Raw genomic sequence first — 26,196 nt, 5'->3', positions numbered from 1 at the left:
CCAATGGTCTGTTATATCTGTGTACGAATGAAACAAACCACATGTTACATGTTAGTTGGTGAGATTTATAAGTGTTGGTTATGTATGACATGTATGACAATCTTCTTATTGCTCAAGCTGCATTATGCAAAGGTATAAGAGTTATCACATGGACCCCAAATGTATTAACCCCAAATACATGAAGCCTAATTTACAAAGTGTACTCTTTAAATCATGTCTCATATCAGGAAACTGTCAGTTTTATATTCTTGCCTAATCACACGTATGTGAATATTTTTGATAACATAGTGTTTTTCCTCTTTTTTAGCTTGAAATCCATGCAAAAGTAGTTTAAGGTCACGGTAAACTGAGGTTTTCAAAACCGTCCCACTAGCTGGAGATTTATAAAAACTCTGTTTTGTTGTCATGTGGACAGAAAAAACTAAAGTTTAGGGAAAAACTTCGCCAAGGTGGCAGACTATCAGTTTGTTTACATCTGCTCAGCACTGTAAGGTTTAATAGCATGTTTAGAAGGAACCTTGCTGTTTTTGATACCGTGGCAGAAGGGTGAATAAATATAATACACTCAACAGTTTTTAATTCACCACTCCATATGCAGTTTAAACATGAGCAGACGTGACAGACTGAATACACATTCTCCCCACTTACTGGCATGGCATGCTTATGCAGGCGTTTCCAACCGTTCCTGCGTTGTCATGTAGACAGAGAAATATTCAAAAACACCTCTGGTATGGACAGGATATTTTTTTGAAATGGAGAAAAAAATAACCTTTTTGAAAAATCCGTTTACTTGTGGAGAGTTCTTGAGAAATACATGGAAGTGTTTTTTCCCCGTGGTAAAAGCAAACAAAGAACTCACACAGTGAGAAAAGTTGAGCACTTCCATCTTTAAAATATGTTTTTAATAGAGGTACCAAACAATTTATACATTCAACAACACTGCTACAGAAACTTCATCACCTTCCCTGACTGACTGTTTCTCTAATGTAGTTTCACAAAAGCCTGATTGGAAGTTGCTGTTTGAAAATAATTGACTACTCAGCACCGGTTATTGAGGTAGCTTACCGCAGGGAAATGAGAGATTGAAGATTTCCTGCTTACAAATAATTAAAGAAATATATAGGTATAGTTTATTTAAGATGGTTTGACAAGTGAAAAAATAACATAATGCAGTTTTCCTGGAGTCAGAATGTAATTAGTGAGGAAATCCACCACATTAAATAAATGCAGTGGTAAGTGGATTAAGAAGAGAGCAGGTTAGACCCTGTTCCTCCTCTCCAGCACGATCACCACTGACTGGAGTTGTATTTAGAGAAAGGATAGAAAGATGGATCGCTCCACATTTACTCTGGAGTAACTGGTAGATAGAATCTGCAGTGGCACAGAGATAGCACTCCGGATGCAGCATGGCTTCACTGAGAAAAATATGTGCATGGGTGAAATATAAATCTGTGCATTAACTTTGTTTATGAATGTGGCCTGTTGTCTATCTCTCCCTTGTGTCCTCTTCTACCTGTGCAAAAAGAGATGAACAGGATGTAAAACTGTTACTGTTATTGCTCTTTTGGTTCATTATGACACAAACAGCCATTTTGAGCCATCAAGGCTGAAACCTTTGAACTTTCTATTGGTCATTTCAAATATAATGCTTCCACTGTCTGTGTTCAACACTGGGTTGTGGACAAACAGTTGAGCTGTGAGAGAGAGAGAGAGCTTTTCATAAGCACTGAAGTATCGCAGACATACCAGAAGCTTTGTCCACTCGAGTGCATGGTCTGGTACAAAGATTGCATCTCTCCATCCTGGGGCTTTCTCCCTCCTTCTGATCCTTCCTGTCCTCTCCTTATCTGTTTGAGCTGCATTTCATCTGCTCCAGCTCTGTCCTGATCTCCCACCTCTTCTCAACTCCAATGATCCTGCTTTTTATTTGCCCTGTTTTGCTGAACCACGTCTCTCCCGTCTCTTATCCCCACTCCCTCATCCCCTTTCTTTCTCTATCATCACTGTGTTTCCCGTGTATCTGTCCTCTGCTGAACCTTCTCTTCTCTGCTGCTTGTTATTTTCTCCGTTCTCTCTGATCTCCCCTGTTACCTCACTCCTTTTCTCCCCTGCCCTCCTTTGTTCTCTTTCCTTTACTCCAGTTTTCCCTGATCCTATCCTCACAATAGTTCCTGGCATGTGCAGAAATGTATTTTCAGAGAGGCTCCACCTAAATGTGTGCGTGCATACAACAGTGAAAGTGCATGCATGTTGAAATATTGTAGAAAAAGAACAACTGACAGATGTAGTAGACTCTCTATAGTTAGATGCCCATCCTGTCTGTCTTCAGAATGAGAAGAAGTCACGGCTGTCTTTGTGCAGTGTGTTTTTATGTCATCACACGTCAGCTGCCTGAGGAGCAGTTGAAAACACTAAAAAGGGGGTTTTGTGTTTTCAGAGAAGCCGGGTGTGTTTTGATGAATATAACAAACAAAAAAATTATGGAACAAGTGCGCTGAGCTGTTGACTTGCTCTGAGGAGGTGGGCTGAGGACAGAGTGAGACTCTTTTTTTATCATCAAGAGCACATGTGCCTCTTGATTGGCATCCCAACACCCTCAACCGCCCCTGTCCTCACACAGCTAGTCACCGAGATATCAAACCAGGCAAGAAAATGTCAGGGTGCTGAAGTAGCACTAAAATAGAGTCCAGAAATTCTGTTTAAAAATGAGAGAGAGAATTGGATTTGCTGGGTAAAACCCTCTGAGAGAGTAAAGAACTGTAAAATCAATGTGCAACTGGTGAAGTGCAGAAAAACTGCTTTTGTATTATTATTTTGAGATGAATAATAATAAATTAATATTTAATTTTGTGTCCTGAGGCAATCATTTCCTATGGACAGTTAAGTATTTTAAGCTTCTACTTCTTGAGTGTGGCTGAGGTGAAAGCAGCTAAGGAAAGGATACTTCTGTAGAAAACTACCCTGTGTATGTTTACCTTAAAAAGCCCTTTGAACAGAAACAGAATAAAGACTCCCTTGTACTTCAACACTAGTTGAAAAAGAAGTTTCACAAGAGATGATCTAAAACATGTTTTTAAAAATGATGTTCCCATTGTGTTTGACTCCAGCTGAAAGTCATACTCTGCCATGTTAATGGTTCCATGTCCTTGATGGCACTCTGACACAGACACACTCGGACACACACATGAGCGGACATATGTGTGCAAACACACACCCTCCATGTTCTCACTCGGAGCCAGAGAGTAAGAGAAAGCAAGCTCATGCTCTGTTTGCTGGGGTGAACGCATTGCCTGAGGCTTCAGCAGAGGGGAATGAAAGCCTTCACCTGTGTGATATTGAATGTGCGTTCATATTGTTTGTGAGACAGTGTGTATATGTATATGTGTGTGTTTGTGTCGTTTCATGTTATAGCTACAGCAGTATTCCGTTGTGAAGTAGTTCTTGAAACACTGACACTTCTCCTTTGAGATTGCTCTGCCCTTTTTTGTCCCTAAACAGCCTTGTTCTGCAAATACTGTCAGGTTTATCGTCCTTTCTTTTAATGACAATGTGTTTATGGCAACTTTTGAAGCAATTTCTTTAGTTTTGAGGCCCAGAAACAGGTTCCTGAAATAAGATGTAGTGTGGGATTAATAGTTAGAAATGAGAAACCCTAATCTGACCTATTTCATGATGTGTTTTTGTTTTGTTTTTATAAATCCATATAGATTGGAACTCAATTCCTCAAAGTTCTTTTTCTGTCCTTTTAAAAACTAAAGATCACAAGCCTATCAGAGCTTAAGACACACAAAATTGAAACAAATGAACCTTTCAAATGAGCTTAGAGATAGTTCCCTAACTAAGAACTTTTGTCCGACACTATACGGTTCCTTTTTTCCTTTAACAATCCCCAGTGTCCCAAAATACCCATTACTTTCCCTCCCCAATCACTTTATTGATTGTGCCCATTGAGTAGAAGATTTAAGTCGGCCCCTTGTGCCCGCTGAGAGTTTCTTTCCACGTTAAAGAGAATCTCCTCAGTTTGTACATAAAGAGAGCGCCCCTACTTAGGAATTCCACCACATCTGCTGGTATTTATGCTGACTTTGCTCCTGCTTCCCTTGAGTGCTTGCCAATTCACAGGCATGTTGGTTTACTATGAAGTGAGTTAAGAGAGATTGCTGCAACCACTGACTGACAGTTACAACTGTTCTTCTACCAAGTTTGTGTCAGATGTGTCAAGGTGTTCTTATTGTTCAGCATATCATTAACTTCATTTATAACCTGGCTTTCACACCCATCACCAGGCTGTGTGAAATACTTGATTCTGATTGGTCAAAACCCCTTGATCTCTGTTATAAATTTTTCTGAATAGCAAAAACAATGCTAGGGACAACCTGATCACACACATCACACATCAAACCAAACCAATACACATCTAGTTTACTGTTAATGATTTCACTCTTCCTTTTGACAATCGGACTAAAACGTTATTTTTCAAAAGCCTTGTTTGATAACATGGAGGACATTTTTAACATTACACTCTATCTACTCCACTCATCACACACTATTATTGTTTGAGAGCACAACACTTTATATTAGTGATTAATCGCTGACGAGTGACCAGCAGAGAAAAGAGGGGGAGTTGGAAAAAGTGCAAAAATTAGCAGGGGATGAAACCTGCAAGGAGCTGAGTGAAAGACACGTCAACCAAATTGAAGAAAACAGACATTAGTCACCACAAATGAGAACATGTTATGGGCTTTGGCGGTGTTACAGGACTAGATGAGTTGCTGTTTATACTGCTTTGTCAACAGGAGGAAGTGAAATCATAAACCTTTTAACTGGTTATTTCTTGCATATAAAATTGTGAGGCAGCTACCTGCGCCTAATTCCATATCCCCAATGGCCCTTGTCTGCAATGACATGTTTTACATGAGTGCAATTACAACATTACGTTGATGATGGCGTCGTTTTGTGAAGTGGAAAGTCTTTAGCAGAGTGCATTTGTATTTTTGTTGTGTTTTTTTGCTACAGACTCCCTGAAATGTTGTCCCAAAATGTAAATGTTGTCTGCACATGTGCACTTATGTCCATATTTAGTTATATTTGTCTGTTTCTCTCAATTTGACTGTCTAATCTGTAATAATGCATCATTAAGTGTGTTAAAATGTAATCTTAAATTTTGCTCGTAAAATATCATCTGCAAGTTGAATATAGCAGTGAAGATACAGAATAGCATGAGGTGAAAGTCTTTTAAGTTCAGTCTTTTAAGAATGTACCAAGGTACAGCCCTATAGTAAACGTACTGTTATCTTCAAACTCTGAAGGAGGCTAAATATGAAACTTCCATCATGTTATGTGCGACTTGTGAATTCAAGATTGACATGTGTGTGTATATTTTTGTGTGTGTACATCCTGAAGAGCTCCAAACACTTTGTCACCTGCTGCCTTTAATTATATTCCAAGTCTGAGGTGATACATTTCTGTCTGAATATATTTTATCCCTCCAGGCCAAAAAAAAAGCTGTTGATAGTTGTTAGTTGCTGTGGGAAGCTGCACAGCGTATCATTACAACTAAGAGGCCAAGCAGCTAATTCTAGGGTTCCTTCATGAAGACAGGCTCCTCCTGATTACGCCTCCACTTCTCACTGATCTCTCTCAAACACACACACACTGATGAGGTCTCACCACAGGCCTTTCATCCATCTCCCCACTCAGTACAGTATAGTTTTGGAGAGATGGGGAATGTGCCTGCTTGTGTGTCAGGTCTTGATATCAAGTTCTGTACAAATAGCATTACATAGTGTATAGTTATGTTGCTGGAGTGTCAAACAGAGCAGAGGGATAAAACAACCAAGCAAATTCAACACAGTCTAAGCTGAATCAACAAAACCCTAAGCCCAAAGCAGGGATCATTTGTATCACAACAGCAGTTTTTAATTTGAATGTGTAAACCCGGGTTAAAAGGCAACAATGTTGCTGCAGAAAATACTGACAGAAAACCGATTATTGTGTGAATTTCTTTAGACTTTGTATTTCTTGATTCCTAATGTGGTAACTTTTAGAGTTTCCAGGCACAAACAGGTGCTTGGAACATTACACTCAATGATTGAAAATAAGTGTGGCATCGCCTCTTAATGTCAGATCAGTTCAAATCAAAGTGGACAGAATTTTATGGATTGAATACGATGTGTGAACAAAACCAATAGACGCATCAATTTTTATCTGTGTGTTCACCCAGTAGCAATACCATCAGTGCGAATCAGTTCCAGCAGACTAGCCACAAACTTAAAGTGATCAAAGTAGTCTGAAGTTGTCGTAACCTTATCATCCTCCAGTCTTTGGATAATCTGCTGAATGAAAATTAAATGTTCAATATCACCTAAATGAAAACAAAAAATATTATTATTATAATAAGAGATGTAAGACTGGAGTGGTGTCGGATTTTTTTGCATATACCTCAAATGATTGTAGAATCTTGAGTAAAAAACACAACATCATGCTTACAGTTTCAGCTGCACTTGTTTGTGCAGCTGTGTTTGAAAGTGTTCAGATTAACTAGCTTCAAAAGAGTAAAGATCTGTCTCAGTTGAGAAAATGTGACTCTTAAGGAGTATTGTCAGAAGAAGAAAAAGCAAAATGGGAGCACTTCTTAGAACTGATCAAAATCCAAAACTTTGAAATTCAAACTTTGAACTCAAACCTCTTGTGGTTTTGGCGTGTATCATAAGTTACCATGGCAGTCAGTTAAACCAGAGCCACCTTTATGACTTTGAAAACTGTTGAGGCTTAAGGCCTCATATATCCTGCTGACTCATTAATTTTGCTTAGTAGTTCACACCTCCGGTCTAAAACACAAAGTTTTGGTTATTGCTGATAACCTCTGATTTGTGTTTGTGTTTGCCTTTCAGTTTCTGTGGGCTATGAGTACGAGTCATGTCCTGGAGTTATCCAGTGGGAGAGGAGGACTGCTCTGATGCAGGGATTTGAACTGGTACCCTCAAACCTTGGGGGGTGGTCCCTGGACAAAAACCACGCCCTCAATATACACAGCGGTGAGGGCAGACAACATGCATGTGTACTGTTTTAGCTTTTGTTTTGATAGATGAAGGATAGCAGGTGAACATACCTTCTCTGCAAATGCTGTTATGAATTCAAGAAATTGAAAGTTGTTTTTCGTGAACACATGAGATTTCTTCTTCCTCTGACTCAAATACCATGCATAATAAGTAACTGTCACAATGCTACTTCTGAAAATGTTCAATCATACTTTATTTGATTTGATATTTATGAAAGAACACACAACATCCCACTCAAATGTCATGTGTAACTCAGAGAAGATTTATTAGCTGTGTAGCCCTTAAAGTCAAGACGGCTTAAAGCAGGAGTCCATGGGAGAAGACTCTGCCTTACAGCCAACACAATTAAAGAGCGTCCTTAACATATAACAGCAATATACTGTCAATATTCATAGTGAATCCTTCTCTCCATCAGGAATCCTTCACAAAGGAAACGGGGAGAACGTCTTCCTCTCCCAGCAGCCCCCTGTCATCAGCACTGTGATGGGGAATGGATTTTACCGCAGCGTCCCCTGCAGCCCAAGCTGCAGTGGAGCTGCTCGGGACATGATGCTGTTCGCCCCTGTGGCTCTGGCTACTGGCCCTGACGGCTCTCTTTACGTGGGGGACTTCAACTTCATCCGCAGGGTCCATCCTGATGGATACACCAGAACCATACTGGAACTCAAGTAAGACACATGATTGTTTTAAAATCCATAAGATTAGAGTTCAGAGATCTTGGTAGGGCTCTCCCTCAGTGGATCTCTGAGCATTTGATTGACTCTAGCACAATCAACAGAAAATTAGCTGGGCACATATGGGTTAGTAAGGCATTAGCCTGGTTGGTATTAGCATGTTCGGCATCTGCTTTTGTGATCTTTTTGATCTCAGTAGAATACACTCTGAAGTTTGTCATGTAGAGGCAGAGTGTACGAGGTTCAGACATCACAGACTCTAATCTACCTCTTTAGGATGTGAGAGGCTGAAAGTCGGTGGCGTGAAACAAAGATATTTTTTTCTCTGGATTATGACGATGATATCTTCTGCCACGCTGCAGGCACTACATTCTCTATTTCTGTGTTTTCTCAAGCGTAGAATCTCGATGGGATTGCACAGTCATTTGTCCTGTAAAGTCTTCTCCTTATGTAACTTTACTCTCTTCTTCTTCTCTGTTATTATTGTATCTCTGACTAATATTTCTGGTTCAGACAAGGGTTTGTTAGTGTCTGTATTTGATACTTCCCAGTCCTCTGGGAGGGAATGCCAAAAGCCTCCTGTTTGGGTTAATATTTAATGTGAAACTATGTAGAGGACTAAGTCAACCTTAATCTCACTTTATAATAGAAACATGGACTTATTGTAGCATATGAAATTCTGTGTGACTCTCGTTAAAATCATAAGTGATTATTTTTCTCTTTGTCTTTTCTCCTTTTCAAACATCCTTTGTTGTTTATCATCAGGAACCGGGACACCAGACACAGGTGAGAACTAATGATTAATACCTTCGTCTTACTGCTGCACTAAACAAACATGTACAACAATATGATTATATTGACCTGACTTTCCCTCTTCCCACAAACACAACTGCACAATCTGCATGCACTCAGGTTGAAATCAGATCTATCAAATCCTTGTTTGAATTTCACTAGGGGATATTACATTTTTAAATTGGAAATCAGCCCAAATGTCAAGGATTTCATGTTTCCGGGGATTACTAGGGGTCTGATTTGAGCATGCAGCAATTCACTCTCTTCCTGAGTTGTACTGAAAGCCTGAGGCCCTGTATGGCCTCGACATCATCTCTGGCCCTGAGCCTTGATAGCGGTGTGAGAGCCATACACCGTGTTCAACAGAAGATTAGACAGATGTTATAGGCACTGTGTGTGTATGTGTGCAGTTGTTTGCTGGTGTGTCTATGTGCGCTGCACTATCAGGAGTTATGTTGAACTGCTTGTGCACGTATTCTTGTGGGTGTTTGTGAGAGAGACAGAATAGGTTTATCCGATTTAAAAAGAGAGAGAATTTTTCAAGATGCCATATCTCCAGGATGCCAAAGTTTCTAACCATGCAAAAAGGATAACCTGGAAGGTTTTTTATGGTTGTACTGAATGGGTAGGTGTGTACATAATGCAGTGGGTTAGGAAATGTGAATGGCTTAGCTTATTGAGGAGAAATTGATCACACTTTCTGCACAGAGATTCCCAACCAGAGATACTCGTGCATTGGGTGGTAATTTTGCATTTGCCAGAGGCTAAGTGAAAGATTGTTGAGTAGCTCAACAAATGAGTCTGAATACAAAGAAAGTGAAATATAAAGTTATTTTATTCTGAGATACTTCATGTTGCCTATGAAATGTTTTGAAAATTAGCCACTAGAGCAAGGAAGAAGAGATGAAAACCGGTAGCTTAAAGCATGCTCATACACAGTGTTTAAAAACTGTTAGCTTAAAGTAATGGATAAATATTTCAAAAAAGTTAGCTTGAAGGATAGGCAGCCATATCACTGAGTTAGCTAAAAGTAGCCAAAAATAGCTCAAATGAACATATAAATCATACTATAAAGTGGAGATATTCTGAAACAACTTATTACTTAAAGCTGTTGTTGGTAGTCGTGATAGAAACATCAGTTCTAAGAGAGATCTCGAATGTCAACACAACCCCTCCCCTCTCTGCTGTCGTAACCCCGCCCACAAAAGATCATTGTGCAAGTTCTATGAGGAAGTAGTGGCTTCCCAGCCAATCAGTGCGTCGTAGTGGGGCTGCCACTCGACCAATCAGGAAAGAGGGTTGGGGAATAGCTCTGATTGGTGATAACGGGAACGAGGGGAATAATAACATTACTTGATACAAAGGCATTGGAAAACACAGAGATTAGCCATACTTTCAAATTACTTCACTGACAGATACCGATTGGTATTATGACCTTTTCTCCAAACCCAGCAGAAAAAAGGTACAGTTTTTTACACCATTCCTACCAACAGCTGCTTTAAGTCATTTAAATGGAACTTAAGTGTAAACTAACCCACTCCTCTAAAGGCAAGAACACTAGCTAGCACCACCAGCCTTCAGACCCCCTTGCAGATTAATTTTCAGATGCCTGTGCTGAACATTGCTCCAGTCTTTTGGTTGTATTCCAGTTTAACAATACACAGCCAAAACACAACTTTGTCTTTGACGTCATCAGCCATCTGTGTTTGTTTACATGGGTTGTAGAGCATTATAGTATTACGGCAGTCACCATTAAACAAAGCTTCAGCCCCGGCTAAAGGCTTGTGGCTGCGCTACAGCTTAGAAAAAAGAAACTTCAATCGGTATTTTGAGCCTACAAGTAATAAAAAATGAGTGATGATTTTAAACCAACTGATAATTCTGGTGCAGACTAACAAGGGTGGTGTCGTCTCATCGTTTAGTCTGGTGATTCTCAACCTGAAGGGGTCACAAGAATGAAAACAGATTTTGGACTGGGTCATGGTTTTTACATGACATTGCCTCTAACAGTGACATAAGTTGTGCTGGTTCTGTTTCAGACTGGCAGCGTGTTAGATCGCTGCAAATAATGGCTCTAGCTTGAGCTGTCATGGTTATAACACATAACCTACAATTTTACTGTTTGGGGTGCTGACTCAAAAGGGATGAGAACCAGTCGTTTATTTGACTTGATGTGCATGAATCCAGTGAAAAACTAATGTACAGGATATATTGTACAAAAAACAGCAGTTCTTAAGTGGTTCCAAAGTATGACTAAATGGCTAAATTGCAAGCTTCTGCCACTCAAAGTAGTGGTTATTGGCTAGCCAAACTGCTAATTTTAATCTTCATCTGCCATAATACTCTAAAGTTATTTAATCTTCAACTTTAACAGTTCAAATGAGCAAATTTAAAACATAAAAGCTTATGTCAGTCAAGGGGTACTTCAGTTAATCCCACAGAGCTCTGGGGGTGCAGCTTTGAAGAAAAACAGACTTGGAACCACTGGTCTTAGCCCATTACAACTGGATTCATCTGAAGGCACTCTGGATGCCCTCTCCTCACCCTGGAGGTTTCTTCCTCAGTTCCTGTTTCCTCCTTTTTTCCTCCCGCAGCAGCTTTTTACTGTTAGCAGCATGTTAGTGTTTCTCTTTCATTCTATACTATTGTTCTTCCAAGTCAGATACATTAATTATTCATCCATATTCAGCTTTCAAAGCTTTTCCCTCCACATTCTTCCCAGCAAAGTGCCTATCAGCCAACAGGGCTTCAAAACAAGGTGCTCTCTAAGGGGAGACAATATGGGATGTACTCACTATAAAACCATTGTCTGTGCTCTCCCTTCAAGAGTTTGAGCGAGGAGTGGAGCAAATAGGGGAGGTAGTGCTATATAGTATTATCTAAGAGCCCAGACAGTCGATTGAGAAAGTAGGATCACTATGGCTATCAACTCTGATCATCACTTTGTTTTTATGTGGCAAAGGAACAAGGGAATCGAGGCGGGAGGATTGTTTGTGCTAGTGTTGTTATTATCACTCATTTCCCCTCCACTGGTTAAATATATTTGGAGCATCTAAATGAGTAAAAGACAGGTGAAGAGATGTGTTATCTGTTATGTGTGCTGTGCTTTGCTCACGGTAGCTTCAGGATGCCCAACAAATATGATATTCTGCGCTGAGCAGTGGCACACTTTGAATCTCGGTGAATAACTCTCTTAGGATCAAGTTTAAATTATGTATGTGCAGTTCAGTGCTGAGCTCTGTAAACAGTTATGCACTTAATGGACTAGATGACTGACAGCACCCTTGCCTGTGTTGCAGTGTTTTCCTTTCTTGACTGTGAGAAGGTTCAGGTTGATACGAAAAGGAAGTTTTCTCTTTGTAGAGTGAGGAGAGTGAGGGTTAATCAGGGCAGAACAGTGTCACAGCATGCAGCTGCTGTCCAAAATAAACAGGAAATAATAGGAACCTCTTAGTAACCTGCATTGAAATATAAAGTGCCAGATAAAACAATGTTCTTAGGTTGGTAAAAAGTGTAAATATACACTTAATTGAGAAAAAGAAAAAGCTTGACATTAGAGATACTTTCCTTGACACAGAAATTTCTCTTCAAGACTATTTCATTGAAAAGAAAAAAACTTTAAAAAAAAGCATTTTACAGTTTAGTTGGCAGGAAGCCTTTGACCAGACCTGCCTGACATTAGAAATCATGCTCCAAAGTTATTACTTGGCTCTCAGATAGTAACAATGTTCAGAATGTATTTTCACTCTCAGTTTATTCTGCTTTAACTGCATTCATGTCTGAATAACAAAACACATAGACAATATCAGAGGTTTAATGTAATTACTGAACTGCAGACCATATTATGTTCTGCAAAAAGTCAAGTCCTCTCTGTACAGCTTAATGCCCATGGGGCCAAACTCCTCCTACACAAAGTACAGCATCCAGCTCACAGTCAATACAGGGGTAAATGAAGTCAGTGTACACTGTGTGCTAACCTAAGCCTGAGGCTTAAACTGAGGACAAAAGGCAGTTTTATTAACACAATATAAAGTAGATGGTCCATTCCATGGTTCCTCCTCTGCACAACATACTGTATCTTGTGCATTACGCTGAATAGACTCCCAGTCTCTTTTCCGCTCTCACCCCTGATAAACTAACAATAGCTACTTGAACAATAGACAATCATGTGTCCACATGGCTCGTTTGGCTGAGGGCAAATTTAGCTGTATGAATGTTCTAGGTTTAATTTTAGTCATGGACCTTCTTACTCCCTTTTATTGTGCATCCTGTGTTCCTGTTTCTCTCATTTCAGTTCCTATTCTGGACCTTGTACCATAGCAGTCCAAATAAATAGAAAACAGAAAAAGCATCAGGGAAATTGTATGATTATCACATACTGTATAATAGAAAAAAAACAGGAACACATGCAGACTCACAAAGTAGTCTTAGAATGCACTATACTTAACTCTTGCAACAAAATATGTTACATGGAAATGTTCAATGAGCTTCCAGCTGTAGTAGAATTGCATAATTGCATGAATTATGCTTAACAGTCAATGTGCACTGATTGTTCATTTAGTTTATATAATGTGTGCCTTGATATAAATGTCACATATTGTAAACTCTTTGAAGAAATTTCGTCAGGTTTATTCAGCTCTCAGTCTTGTAATATATGAAAGGTATGTATAAATGTATATCTGCAGTGGCTTCGCTGCACTAGATTCTAACTTTGTAGTGACATCCAAGGCGAACCCATAACTAATCTTACACTTTGAATTCATAAGATTATTAACATTTTTTCATGACAAACCTGCAAATACATTTTTTATCAGCCGCTGTGGAAATGTGAAGAAGTTCATCTTGTAGTTAAATCCTAAAATATGAGACTCCTGGAGCTGCTCATTTTTTGCTATTTAATGGGAGAACTTGATGCCTATGAATTCCTACAGTTCAACTTGTGTTGTTGTCTTGTCAGTAACACTGAGACAAAAATAATTCCCTCAACAAGGCTGGTTTACTGGGTACAAATGTAAGAAAAAAACTGTAAAAAAAATAAGAACTTGAGTGAAAAAGGCTCTTATATAATATAAGTTGCCGTTTTTGGTTCATTAAAAATAAAAAAAATGTGCAAACAGCTACATACTTGGATACGTTTCTAAACTTACTTGGTGTCTTAACTTAGTGCTCTACTAAATATATACACTCTCTCTTACTAGCACCAGCCCTGCTCACAAGTACTACCTGGCTATGGATCCAATGGGAGAGGTTCTTTACGTGTCTGACACCAGCAGTCGCAGAGTGTACCGGGTGAGGAACCTCGGGCAGCCAAAAGATCCGTCTCGTAACCTGGAGGTGGTGGCTGGGACGGGAGAGCAGTGTCTACCTTTTGACCAGAGCCACTGTGGAGAGGGCAGAAAGGCTACTGAGGCCGCACTCAACAACCCTCGAGGTAGGAGATTAAAGACACTACATCTAATGAAGTCACTTTGTCAGTCAGTGCACAGTTACTAGAAACTGTTGCCATGAGGATGGATCACATTTACAATCTCACACCTCAAGGCTCATACATCAGGATTTGGAATCAGTAGTCAAAAATCAATATTTATGTTATTTCATACACCGAGCTGCAGGATTAGGATTTTTCTGAAGGTCGATACAGTTTTACCAAAACAGCTCATTACACTGAGGTGGAATACATTTATATTTTCATGATTTCATGACAAAAACTCAAGAAAGTCTGCATGTGATTCACCACATCCCACAATTTCGTGCTTGGCAGATTGCAGTACATTCAGTCTCAGTGTGGGGATCTCTGTGAGATGGACAGAAGCTATAATCACGATCTCATATAAAGTCACTTTAACAACCCTAAAAGTTTCTCTGAAACACTTTCAACATTGTTCACCATCATATCATTGGTAAATAGTGATATATGTAGAAGTGGGATGATATATATTATGACAGTATTGTGTGATCACATTTGATCCTTTTTGGTCACATTCTCTGTCTTCAGATTCTCTCTGTGTCATGTCCTTTCAGTGGGTTGCTGTCTTTTCATAAAATCCCAAACCCTCTTGAATCTTACCATCCTCAGAAATATCACTGACCGACTTCCCAAATTATGAATGATGAATGATGTATAACTGTGAACTCTGAATGAACTATTTTGTCAGACCAAAGATACACTGATTACAACACAGCCCCTCTATGTTTGGATTTGGCCTCTAACTTTAAGTGCTGGCTCTCTTTCTCTTTAAAATATAAGTATATTTATCCAGGGTATATATTCTCTGAAGCATAATCGCAACACAAGTGTTACTGTTATGACTAAGTCCTGTATTACATTTTCACAAAAGACACAGTCATTGAAAGTTTTGTTCTCCATATAATTAGTAAAATAGCATTTTCATTGTAAGCGCTTCATTATAAAGACATTCAGTGGCTTTGAAATAATGCTTAATTGGTTCAAGGACCCTGCTGTGTTTTGCCACAGAAACACTCCACACATCCCCACCAGCAGCATGTTCTGCTCACATCAGAGGGGGTAGATTGATGGATTCATGCTGCTTGTATCTCTTTCTCAACCCTGCCATCATCACTTTTTTTTAAACATGAGTTGATTTAACCACTTTTGAAAACTAATTTATCCACAATTCAGTCCAATTTTAATGATAATCATTGCAGGACGAAGGCACTTTTAATAAGGGAGTAATTATTTATCACGTTATTAAATAACTATTTGTTACAAAATGTTGGTTAGATTAAAAGAAAATAGTCTGCTTTTGCCAAAATGCTACCCCCCTGTTCCACAGCAGACACTCTGGCATGTCACAGCAGGACAAACACAGGTGTGACTCATATAACTAATAGTCATGGCAGCAGTTCAGTCAGGTGTTCCAGTTTCAGGACCCTAGTTTTTGTGCTTTTTGGCCAACTGTCATGGCTCACAGGGACACTTCAGTGGAATTAATCCACCGTTAGTGTTATTACTTTCACCTGGGCTATTCTTATTACAACAAGTCCAAGTGTTTGCTTTACAAATAAGCCCTTTGCTGACTGCAGTCCAATTTATTCTTGACCAAGAATATTTTCAAGCAAACTGACCTTGCCTGCTCTTGAGTGACACACAGCAACATGTTACATCACCTGGCCTACTTCAACCTTTTCCACTTAGTGAGTTGTAGAAATTCAAAAAGCAAGTGTTTAAACAAGCTGATGCAAAAAGTGGTCAAAACTGGCAGAAATAGGAGAGGCAGCACTAAATGCCACCACAACGCTCAATTATCCTGTCATTGAACAAAACTATCCCCAAAACAGGAACCACAGAACTAAACCAGTTGACGTCACACCAAGCCACCGGCAGAATAATTGTAAAATCCATGACACAGCAGGAACATGCAGTGCAAGCTTATCTGAGAGCAGTCTGAGTCATCTGCAAACACAAGAAGCTATTTTTTTGGACACTAAAGTAATGAACGAGTGTAAGAGTGATGTGTTTAAGGCCATGCTAGAAGGAAAGAAAAAGGATGAAATGAGAGGGAAAATAAATCAGATAGCGCACTCTGCAGCAAGACGAACTGAGATTCTTGCTGAAGATTTGCCCCAGCAACTTTTAGATGGCATAAAAAAGGCACCATTCATCTCACTTGCCATGGATGAATCAACAGGGATGACCATCCATGACAGGGAGGGAGAGGGGGTATCTGTCTAACGCTTAAAAACTCACCGCCCTTGTCGGATATATCACTGCAAAATCCACCAAGCAGTTTTGTGTGTGATGTACTCAGAAGTAATGACAACTCTGATGTGACTTGTCAACTATTCGAAGGCATCATCTCCACATCAGCCCAGCCTGACCTTTTCTGCCTGAGCAAAAAAATGCAAAAGGCAGAGTGTTTGTAGATTTCTTGTAAAATGAAGAGAAAATGGAAGCTGTTATATTTGTGACAGATAAGGTCCCACCTCAGCAACCTTAATGTCAAGCTTCACAGCAGGGACAATACAGTGTGGCCTCATGTCTGCAGTGTCTGCAATCAGAGGAAGCCAGAGATGTTCAAACATAAGGGAGGTTGTTCAAAATTTTCTAAAAGTTTTGGAGGAAACTAGAGGAGAATATCCAGTCCTGACCACGCTGACATCCTTGAAGATCTGATTGAAACTTTCCAATATGCTTTGTGGACTTGGGTATGTGAATACATTGTGCAACTGTCCATAGAAATGCTGTTTCTTGTCAAAGGTGTCAGAATCCTTGATGGAAGCACAGAGAATCTGCCCCAGGGTTAATACATCTTCTTTAGAAACTGAGTTGATTGAGCTCCAAGAAAACCTGTCTCTGCAGGAAGCTCACTGTCACTTTGTCACACTCTGAACAAAAAGAGGCCGAGCTCAAGATGCCCTTTGTGTGCAGAGGATGGTCCTCCACATCCTCAACATGTTTGCTTCATCATACTGCGGAGATTCCAAGACTTCAACAATGAGTTCAGTGAATGACACATACCGCACGCAGCACACTCATCAATGAACACTAACATCAGTGGTCATCACAGTGTTTGGACCCCGGGTTTGAAGCAGTCACTTCACATGTACATTTCTGTGGTACAGAAACACTGTTGTTTATAATTTTGGATTTATTTGAAACTTAAAAACAAACCATTCAAGTGGCTATATAACTTGGACTTGAGTCCCTCTGGTCTACTGCATATTTAAAATAGACCATAACTCACAAACTGTAAAGCTTTGAAAATTCAACAACCTTCTTTGTTTTGCTCTTGTAGGAGAAGAATTATATCAAAATCTGTCAACCATATAAAATCTGATATTCCTTTCTGAAGTATTGACTCTGTGCAGCTTCAGTGTTCCACATGAGTTCACTGAATGTAATATACGGTATACACACACACACGCACAGACTCTTCTGCTGTCTGATTAGACCTCTGCTCATGTTGCGCTCATGTCATATCAGAGTTATTGTAATTGCCAGTTTTCTTCTTGTAACTTTCATGTCAGCAGGTAGCAATTAAAACAAAGCGTTTTTTTCGGCCTTGTATTCCAACGCAAGTCATTTCAAAGTGCCAGTAAACTGGACAAAGATTGTGGCTTTCAAACACAATAATAAACACCCAATGAATATAATTCTATGATGTCAGCTCACTCTAAAGCACTCTACTCTGCAATCATACCACCACCGCAGGTTAGCTGCACACTAAGTTCAAAAATAGACCAGCATCATAGTGCATGAAAAAAACTATAAGAATATTCATGAAGGTGTCACTTCAGTCCGAACACACCCACACACTTCATCTTGTTTCCTTCTAACAAGAAAGCCTTCATGACAGCAGCTTAGCACATGATTTTAGCACTCAAACAAAATATTGATTGTGTGTTTTACATTCCAGAGGAATGCTGTTTCTTTAATTGTAAGCATTAACAGCAATGATGGGTCAAATTTAGCCAAAAGGACTAGATAGAAGTACAGAAGTAATTTGCTCATTTCATTGAAATGACAACAATACACTGACTAATAGGGTAAGGATGGCTTCCCTTGGCTAGAGAAAATGGCACTGATGTTAAGCCAGAATTCGCCTGTCATATTAACTTTTCTAATACAGAGAAGTGTGCAGATTCAGCTCTGATTCCCTCCTAGCTTTAGCCCAGATCAAGTTATTTGAATTAATGCACATATATTTCAGACATTAAGCCCGGAGTGTCGATTTGAATTGGATAATCATTATACCCCTAGTTATTAGCTGACAGGAACGGATTCCAGCAATGCGTCTTCTCTGCCGTTGTACTACATTTTTATATCTTTTTCTACCCCTGCCTGTGAGCTGGAACAAGCCTTACTGGTCTCTTCTGACTTCTGTCATCTATAAAGCATTGTCACCCACAGGGAAGCTGAGTTTAGGGAGGCTCTTTTGTCTGTTGCAGTAGTATGGAGTAGTAAAATGGTCTGACCTAAAAATCCAACATAGCTTTCTGAGAGCTGAACAATATTTCATTTAGCTGTAGCATGTTTTTCTTTTTCTTTTTCCGGCTGCGTTGTTCGTGGATGAAATAACGAATGAACCTGAAATTTGAACTTGCACTAATGATGGCCTCGCACTAATGTAGCACTAACGACTATACCAATTAAACTACCAAATACAACTTTGGGTGTATTTGATGATGGTAGTATGAAATCATTTTTATTCTCTTCTGTCCAATATTTATTGACAGCTTGGTCAGTCATTATTTAACCTACCTAAGTGTTCATGATCATGCTAATTATTGTATGAATAAATATTTATAAGTTTACATATCTTTACAGAAATGATCTGCTTTATCAGGTTAGTGTAAGCCACGAGAAAGCATCATTAGCGTTTCATCATTTATGTATTCCTAACTATTCCATCCGCTACATTTTTCATTTAATATTGTAACATTCTCTCAAATTTTATGCTTATGTATTTATCTTAGATATATGTCCTTTTAGCTGTATTTTTGTATAAAAGGCTCAGACATTTGGGGTGTCAATATTAATTCATCATTCTCTTGCTGCATGGGTGATGACCTTGCACCTCGTTAACTATTTGCTGATATGTGTGGGTGTGTGTGTTCAGCAAGATAGTGGCAGGTTGGCATTCTCCACGTTATAGCTCATAGTTTTCATACCTGCAAGCCAACATTCCTCTTGTTCCTTGTTGTGAAGTCCTGCAGTGATATTCAGAGTATTTAGTCCATGATAAAACGTAAGTTGCAGTTGCATTGTTGTTTATGTTCATATATGCGAGTCTCTGTTCACCTTAAATAGCTGTATAGCTAAGCTGGGAGATGGATATTTGTCATGTAGTTATTATCCTCACATCACTATTGATTTGACGTTAATAAGTCCTATAGGCGCCATTGTTATGCCTTTTCTTTTACCAGTGGGTGTTTAATGCACCACTTATTGAACCTTGTTAGTTAGGCTTATGTAAAGCTGTTTGGCATTTGGAAGATTTCTATTTGTAGTTAGTATTATTTGTTGAGCTGATTCTTTTAGGTAGAAAATAATTGCAGCTTTCTGAGTTTGTGCTGTCTGTAAACATTTGTATGCGTCTCACTGCATTAACTGTCACCTTTGCATGTTGTTTAATTGTTGTTACAAACTATAAAACAGTTCTAAATGTCAAAAGAGTTAAATACTGCTGGACCCAATGCATGTAAAGAGAAATCCCGTCTCCTAATCTTTATTACTTTAATTGAAAGATACACTATCCTGTTTTGTGTCAAACCTTTAAGGAGCAAGCTTTACCTGCCTTATAACCTCTCAAACAAACAACTGTACACTGTATACAAAAACACATAGGAATAATGTCGGTGAATGTCAATGAGAGAAAAAGGACAATTAATCAAGAAGAGTGTTGAGGAGGAGGGAACAACATTTTCTACAGTATCATTTATCATCATCATTATAGTGTCTATTGATTGGATAATGAGCTATGTACAACAAAACACCAGGCTGAATTTGATTATGGAAGGAGAGGAGATTATTAACCCTTTCTGTTAATGGTAATTATTATTAATAATGATGATTCACCTTGCCTCTTACTGCACTGAATGAGTGCAGAAACAGGCTGCAATGCTCTACAATGCTCTTGAACAAGTAAACAATCCTTAAATGCTTGTTTTGTTGATGGATGGTCTCCTCTGCTGCATCTGTTGTCTCACTGTATTTTCCACTACAGAGGCAGTAGTTGTAGATTTTTATGCTTATTTTTCTGTTCTGCCACCCAGCATAGTGGAATAAGGCCATTTTTAGAGCTGGTATCATTAAGTGTAGTTTGGGAAGCCCTTTACAGGATTTCACTGGGCTTGTGAGTTTCACATTTACACACAAAGCCACTGCTGCCAGGAAGACGAAATTATCTGTTTATTGCCCTTACCAATCACACCTGGCCACCTGGCCACCTCTTAGTCCCCAGGTTGCACAGAAGATTTAGCCACATGGCTGTCACTCAGGCTACACCCACAGTCCTACACAGCCTCCTCTGTCACTCACACTCAGCTTGTGCGTGCAATGCAGTCTGATGTTGGAGGCAGACAGCCGGTCGATATGAGCCACAATAAACAAATGTAGTGTAGAAGTGTCTCTATTCCTCAAACATCACCGGTTCCGAATACAAACTGGATCTACATGTGATAGTGGGGGTTTGATTTTTATTGGTCCTAACTTCACACAGATAGGAGAAGGGGAACGAAGATGAAAAGGGGGAAGAAGAAGATAAGAGGAAAACAAGATTGGAGTTGATTTCTGCTATGATTTGACAGATGATCTGAAGACTTATATCCTCAGAGTGTTTGCCCCTTTTACCTCAGAACATGCTGTATCTCTGCCTTTATACAGTAATAGAATATTCTGTCCCAGGACTCCTCCTGTTCACGCACAGTCAGGTATTTTATACTCTTTGACTCACTTCACTTCAGAGACTCTTCTGTGGCCATTGTGCTCCGACTAACCAGCTCTTATAAGGCTCTGGAGATTTCTGCCTGGAGCCCCCTGGTTCCCTGTCATCCATCTGCCACAGCCCACACTCTTCCTCCTCCTCTCACCCTCTTACCAATGGTAATGAGTAGTAGACTTCACAGAGAAATATGTCCATGTCTTTTTTTTTTGAAGCTGTGGCTCTGTGATTCTCCGGCATTGATCTTGTCTTGTGTCCTCTGGTGAGCTCGCTGCTCCAAATTAGACTCTTCCTTCTTTTTTCCCCTCCTTCCATCTCTTTTTCTCTTCCTCCCCCTTCCTCATCAATGAATCATCCTTGTGCCCTGATGTTGACATAGCAGCCCCGGGACTGCTGTGGTACAATATTGTGACAACATGGCAAACAGTTGTTAAATAGTAATCCATTATTTTAATTTAGCCAACAATGTTGCAGCACTACTGAGTACGCTGCTGTTTCCCAAGTTTATAGTCTTTCCATAGTGTAAACTGCAGGGATTATCCTGTGTCCTTCAAACTCTCACTTATGAATACGAGATCTGGGGCATTGTTTAGAGTTGGCTCCACATGTGCTTCTGCAGTCAATTAGCTTGGTAAATAAAGGGCCTTGCTCCATTTAGGATGGATCCCATGTCTGACATGAAAGAGGCAACAGTCCCACAGGGCCCTACAGCCTTGGCATGCGTATCTGGACTCCTTCTGTTCAGAACATGAAGAATTTTTTTTCACATTTGGTAAAGAAAAGTATGTGAAAACATCTGCGTCTGTGTTTCTTGTGTAGGTTTGGGCAGAGGAGTTCAGAGTGACTCCAGTGATTGAGAGTTTAGTTGTTGATGTTTGCCATGTGCAGGTCTTATCTATTATTTGTTGACTAGTCCCAGACAGCAGAGCTGATATCCACAGAGAGGGGTTTGCATGTGTGTGTGAGAGAGTGTGAGTGCATGCAGTGGAAGTCTCTCACTCCAGCCCACAGGGGGCAGACTAATGCCCTTATCAGAGGCTGACATGCTGCCACCATATTTTCTCCCTCTTGCCCCGTCGGCCTCTCTCTCCCACACTGTCTCTCTTTCCCTTTCTTCTTCTCTCTTTTTCGGTGTCCCCCTTCTGTCTTTTTCTCTGTGTCTCTCTATTCCTCACACAGACTAACACAACATATTAGCCCCATCTCTCTCAGCTGCAAAGCACGCCATCAGAGTCGAGATAGCAGGGCCCGGGTGCCAAATGAAGCCATGGGGTTTAAACCAGTCTTGGCTATTAGCATGTTGAACAGCCAAGGAGTTTAAAAAAGGAGCCACAGCCAGGGGTAAATACTCTTCACATGGCACATCGCGTGCCCGGCCCCCAACCCCAGACCAGGAAAGCCTGGCGTCATGCTGTACAGTATCTGCCTTGGCTGGTGGTTGTCATATAAGCAGCTTAGGCAAATGAATGTCTTCACACATTGGGCGCTGGTCTCATTTACAGAAACGTCTGAAAACATAGTAATGTGCACAGGAGCGTTTCCCAGTTTGTTTCATCTGTGTGAATCAAGCATTCGATGCTGTCAGCAAGCCTGTACTCAAACCATTAACTCAGCAAACAGCCGTCCCCTGCTTCTCCTCCAGCAGTGGAGTCGTATGAGTGGTGTTGTCCTTTTGATGCACAGCTCTAATCATGGCAGCGCCTGCATTTCACTCTCCCTGAAATCTCCTGCTTCCCAAACTGGATTCGCTCACTGCAGCAGTGAAGTTAGGAGATCTCTCAGGGCTGTGTAGCCTCTCTGCCAGCTGCTCAGTGTTCGAAGTTTGGAGTGAATATGCTATTGTTATTCTACCTCTGGCTCCCTAACCATTTAGTGCAGAGTAATTGTTGCGCCTCACAAAATAGAGAAAAAATAGGAGTGAGGGGATTAAATTGATGTAGAAAAAGATGGAACTCTGAACCGAGAGAGAGAAAGTGAGTGCAAAGAGAATAAAAAAGTAAAACTGATAAAGAAAAGTAGATAATGAAGGGAGAACAAGGGATGGAATGAAATGCCTGAAAAGAGAGAGAGAGAGGACTCAGTGTTTTGCGTCAAATCCTGCAGCGTGTAGCAGTCCCACACCTCATCTGCATATTAAACTGGCCCTGTGGCTGCCTTCCCTCTCAGAGGGTCAACTATCATTGTTTCTGTTGGTTTAAACAGAGCACTACTTCTCAAAACAAGGGCATCAGATAAGTCACACTGTGGTTTTAGCTTCAACATTCTGTTTGTGTGTGAGCGTGTGCATATGTGTGCACAATTTTCAACAGCCTGCTCCTGTGTTTCATTTCACATTGACCGAGCTTTTGTCTTTGCCCCTGGACATTCCTGCATTAATGATACACACATGAATTAATCACGCAGCACGGCAAACAGCAGCATACTCTATGATAATGCAAATTTGAGAGACGCCATTGGGTCATGCTATTTCTACCACAGCTTGTTTTCTCACTGCAGCATCCATGATAATTAGACGGTGGGGCAATGGTTTGTGCAACAGACATGCATCACTGAGCAGCCACAATATGAAGTTCTGCTGGAGGCTCATTTCTCCCCAAACTAATGCTGAAAATAAAGCTGCCAGAGGCAAATCTGGAAGGCCAAGCAAAAGAGCATCAAGCAAAGCACACAGGTACACTGAGGACTTGTCCAGCCAGCGAGCAATGATTGGAGGAGGACTTGCAGAGATATGGCAATGTCCTATTTCTATATTTACTTCTGACTTTCTGATGTAAGTGTTCCTGACAGAACTCTTGGAATCTTAAAACTACTCACTCACAACTATAATAAGCTGATAAGCCAATGAAACTCCATATAATCATGACATGGCCAAGTCCCTTTCTGTAAATAATTCTTGCAGGAAACTCACTCAAGATCACGTTCTCTCTAAAAACTTCAAGGTGACTGTGGTCATGAACAAGGGCTGTCAATGTTGAGATTGACTTTCCTGTGGTCTTGACCATTGAATAGTGCAGAAAGTTCAACTAATGACAAAATAAGTTGTCTTCTAAAATGTACAGTTGAGGTCAAAATTATTAGCCCACCCAGGAATTCTGGAACATTTTCCTTAAATTCTGCCCAATGTTCGCATCATTGGTATAACTTGATGTAAGCACACATTCACCAGTGTTCTTTAGTAGCTTTGGTACATTTTGGAATGTAAAATACATTTTTAGGATAGCTTTATATCAAATATAGTGAAAAGGGGGATGGTCAGAAATATTAGCCCCCATGTGAATTCTTGCTTTCAAAACATACCTGTGCAGTCAGCCTGGTTTCCTAACAACACCTGTCGGTCAATTGGCTTCCTAACAACACATGAGCATTCAATCAGCATTGAGATTTACTTAAGGGACCCCAAACAGGGCACTCGAACACGTTATTGAGAGAGACTACTCATACTAACCATGCCAAAGACAAAGGAAATCAGTCTTGAGCTCAGAAATGTGATAATGGAGGCTCATAATAAGGGGGAACCATCATCCCAGAAGAACCCCTTTACTCAAAGAGCAGCACATCAGAGCCAGACTGAGGTTTGCCGTAAACATTTGAAAGGTGAAGATGAGTTTTGGAAGTCCATCCTTTGATCTGATGGAACTTTTTGGGCATATGAATGTTGTTTATGTTTGGCCAAGAAAGGGAGAGTCCTTCAACCCTAAGAACTGTTCTCACAGTTAAACATGGTGGAGGGAGCATCGTACTGTGGGGCTGTTTTGCAGCCTCAGGCACAGGCAGCCTTGTTCTGGTGCATGGCATCATGAAAAAAGAAAGTTATGTGGACATTCTAAGGGATGATATGAAGAAATCTGCTCTTAGTCTAGGCTAGGGTCGGCGCTGGGTCTTCCAACAAGACAATGACCCAAAGCATACGTCAAAATTGATCAAACAGTTCTTAAAGGACACAAAAACCAAGATCCTGGAGTGGCCTGCACAGAGCCCAGATCTCAATCCTGTTGAGAATCTGTGGTGGGTGCTCAAAGTGAATGTCCATGCTCAGAAACCATGTACTTTGGAGCGGGAGGAACAATTTACATGGGAAGAATGGGCCAAAGAGACATGTGCCAACCTTGTAAAGAACTACTTAAAGAGGTTGTTGTCAGGTGTGGCTCAGAAAGGGTGCACCATTGACTACTTAGGGCTAGGGGGCTAATCATTTTGGACGTGTCATTTTTACCTTTTCGTATTTCAATTCATTGCATCGATATGATATCCCAATCAAACTTTTTGATCATTTTGACTTTTTTATTTTGGAAACAAATAAACCATAGATACTTGTTTTTAATGGTCATTTTCATGGAGAAATCAAGGGTTTTATCTGATTTCACAAGGGGGGCTGATAATTTTGAACTCAACTGTATAGGAGAGCCCCTAACCAAGGATTGTATGTTGAGTTGTTGTAAGTTGAAATTAGAAATCCCATAATAGTTTCCCTTTATGATTATAATTATAACTAAGTCTGTATTTTGGGCACATCAGAGAATGATTGTAGTTTCAGCGCTAAAACGCAAAGTTAGATGTTTCATTAATAACACTGTGCCACACTGGAAAGGAATTCAAAAACACAGTAATGAGCCTTTAAAATGAATTTTTTTACAAGGGCATGCAAAAAGCAGACAGCCTGTTGTCAACAGTGCCTACACTAACAGTGATAATGATTGATAATGTGCCAGAAAATAGAATTTCTATATACATAGTACAACACTGTAGATAGAGGAGTGCTCGGCCCCTTAGGCTGATTCAGATAGTCTCATCCTTATTCAGAGCTGTTAACTAGCTTACAGGTGAAGAATAGTCATGAGACATTATATTTATGTTACATAAACAGCTGCTTTACATACCAGTTATGTTTTACAACTAACTTGTAGAAGGAAACATGAGTATACTTGGACACTTTCTGCTGTTTACTTCACTACCCTTTGAGTATATGTGCCTCTCTCGACTGTGATTCATCTTCCTTCCTTTCGTATATATACGTACATTCAGGAGTGACTCACTTCCCATGGCAAATCTACAAGACTGAAACGGGTTGACATATCCAATAAAACCTGATATCTAAACAAAATAATCGCCCTGACATTTCCTTTCACAGGATGCTGAAAAGGGGTGCTGATTTGTTTGAGGGAGTCAGTGAAGTGATGAGCAGCATGTTATCCTACAAAGCAGCCAGCTATGATGCTTTGAATGAACGTATCACATCGGTGATGAGCCCTGGGAGTCCAAGCCATG

The 26,196-nt window shown here is 40.1% G+C and overlaps 1 protein-coding gene across 1 annotated transcript in view; it reads left to right on the top strand.

The window, feature by feature from the left end:
• The window catches only part of tenm1 (teneurin transmembrane protein 1), a 178,588-nt gene that overhangs the window by 117,678 nt on the left and 34,714 nt on the right, over window positions 1-26,196 (top strand). Inside the window, 4 exon segments of the mRNA XM_034690429.1 lie at window positions 6,894-7,037; window positions 7,477-7,729; window positions 8,501-8,521; window positions 13,726-13,958. Coding sequence (XP_034546320.1) covers window positions 6,894-7,037; window positions 7,477-7,729; window positions 8,501-8,521; window positions 13,726-13,958 — 651 coding nt within the window.

Source organism: Notolabrus celidotus, chromosome 8 (assembly GCF_009762535.1).
Source record: "Notolabrus celidotus isolate fNotCel1 chromosome 8, fNotCel1.pri, whole genome shotgun sequence".
Lineage (NCBI taxonomy): Eukaryota > Metazoa > Chordata > Actinopteri > Labriformes > Labridae > Notolabrus > Notolabrus celidotus.
The sequence above is the reverse complement of the archived record's forward strand: the minus strand, read 5'-3'. Positions and strand labels throughout refer to the sequence as shown.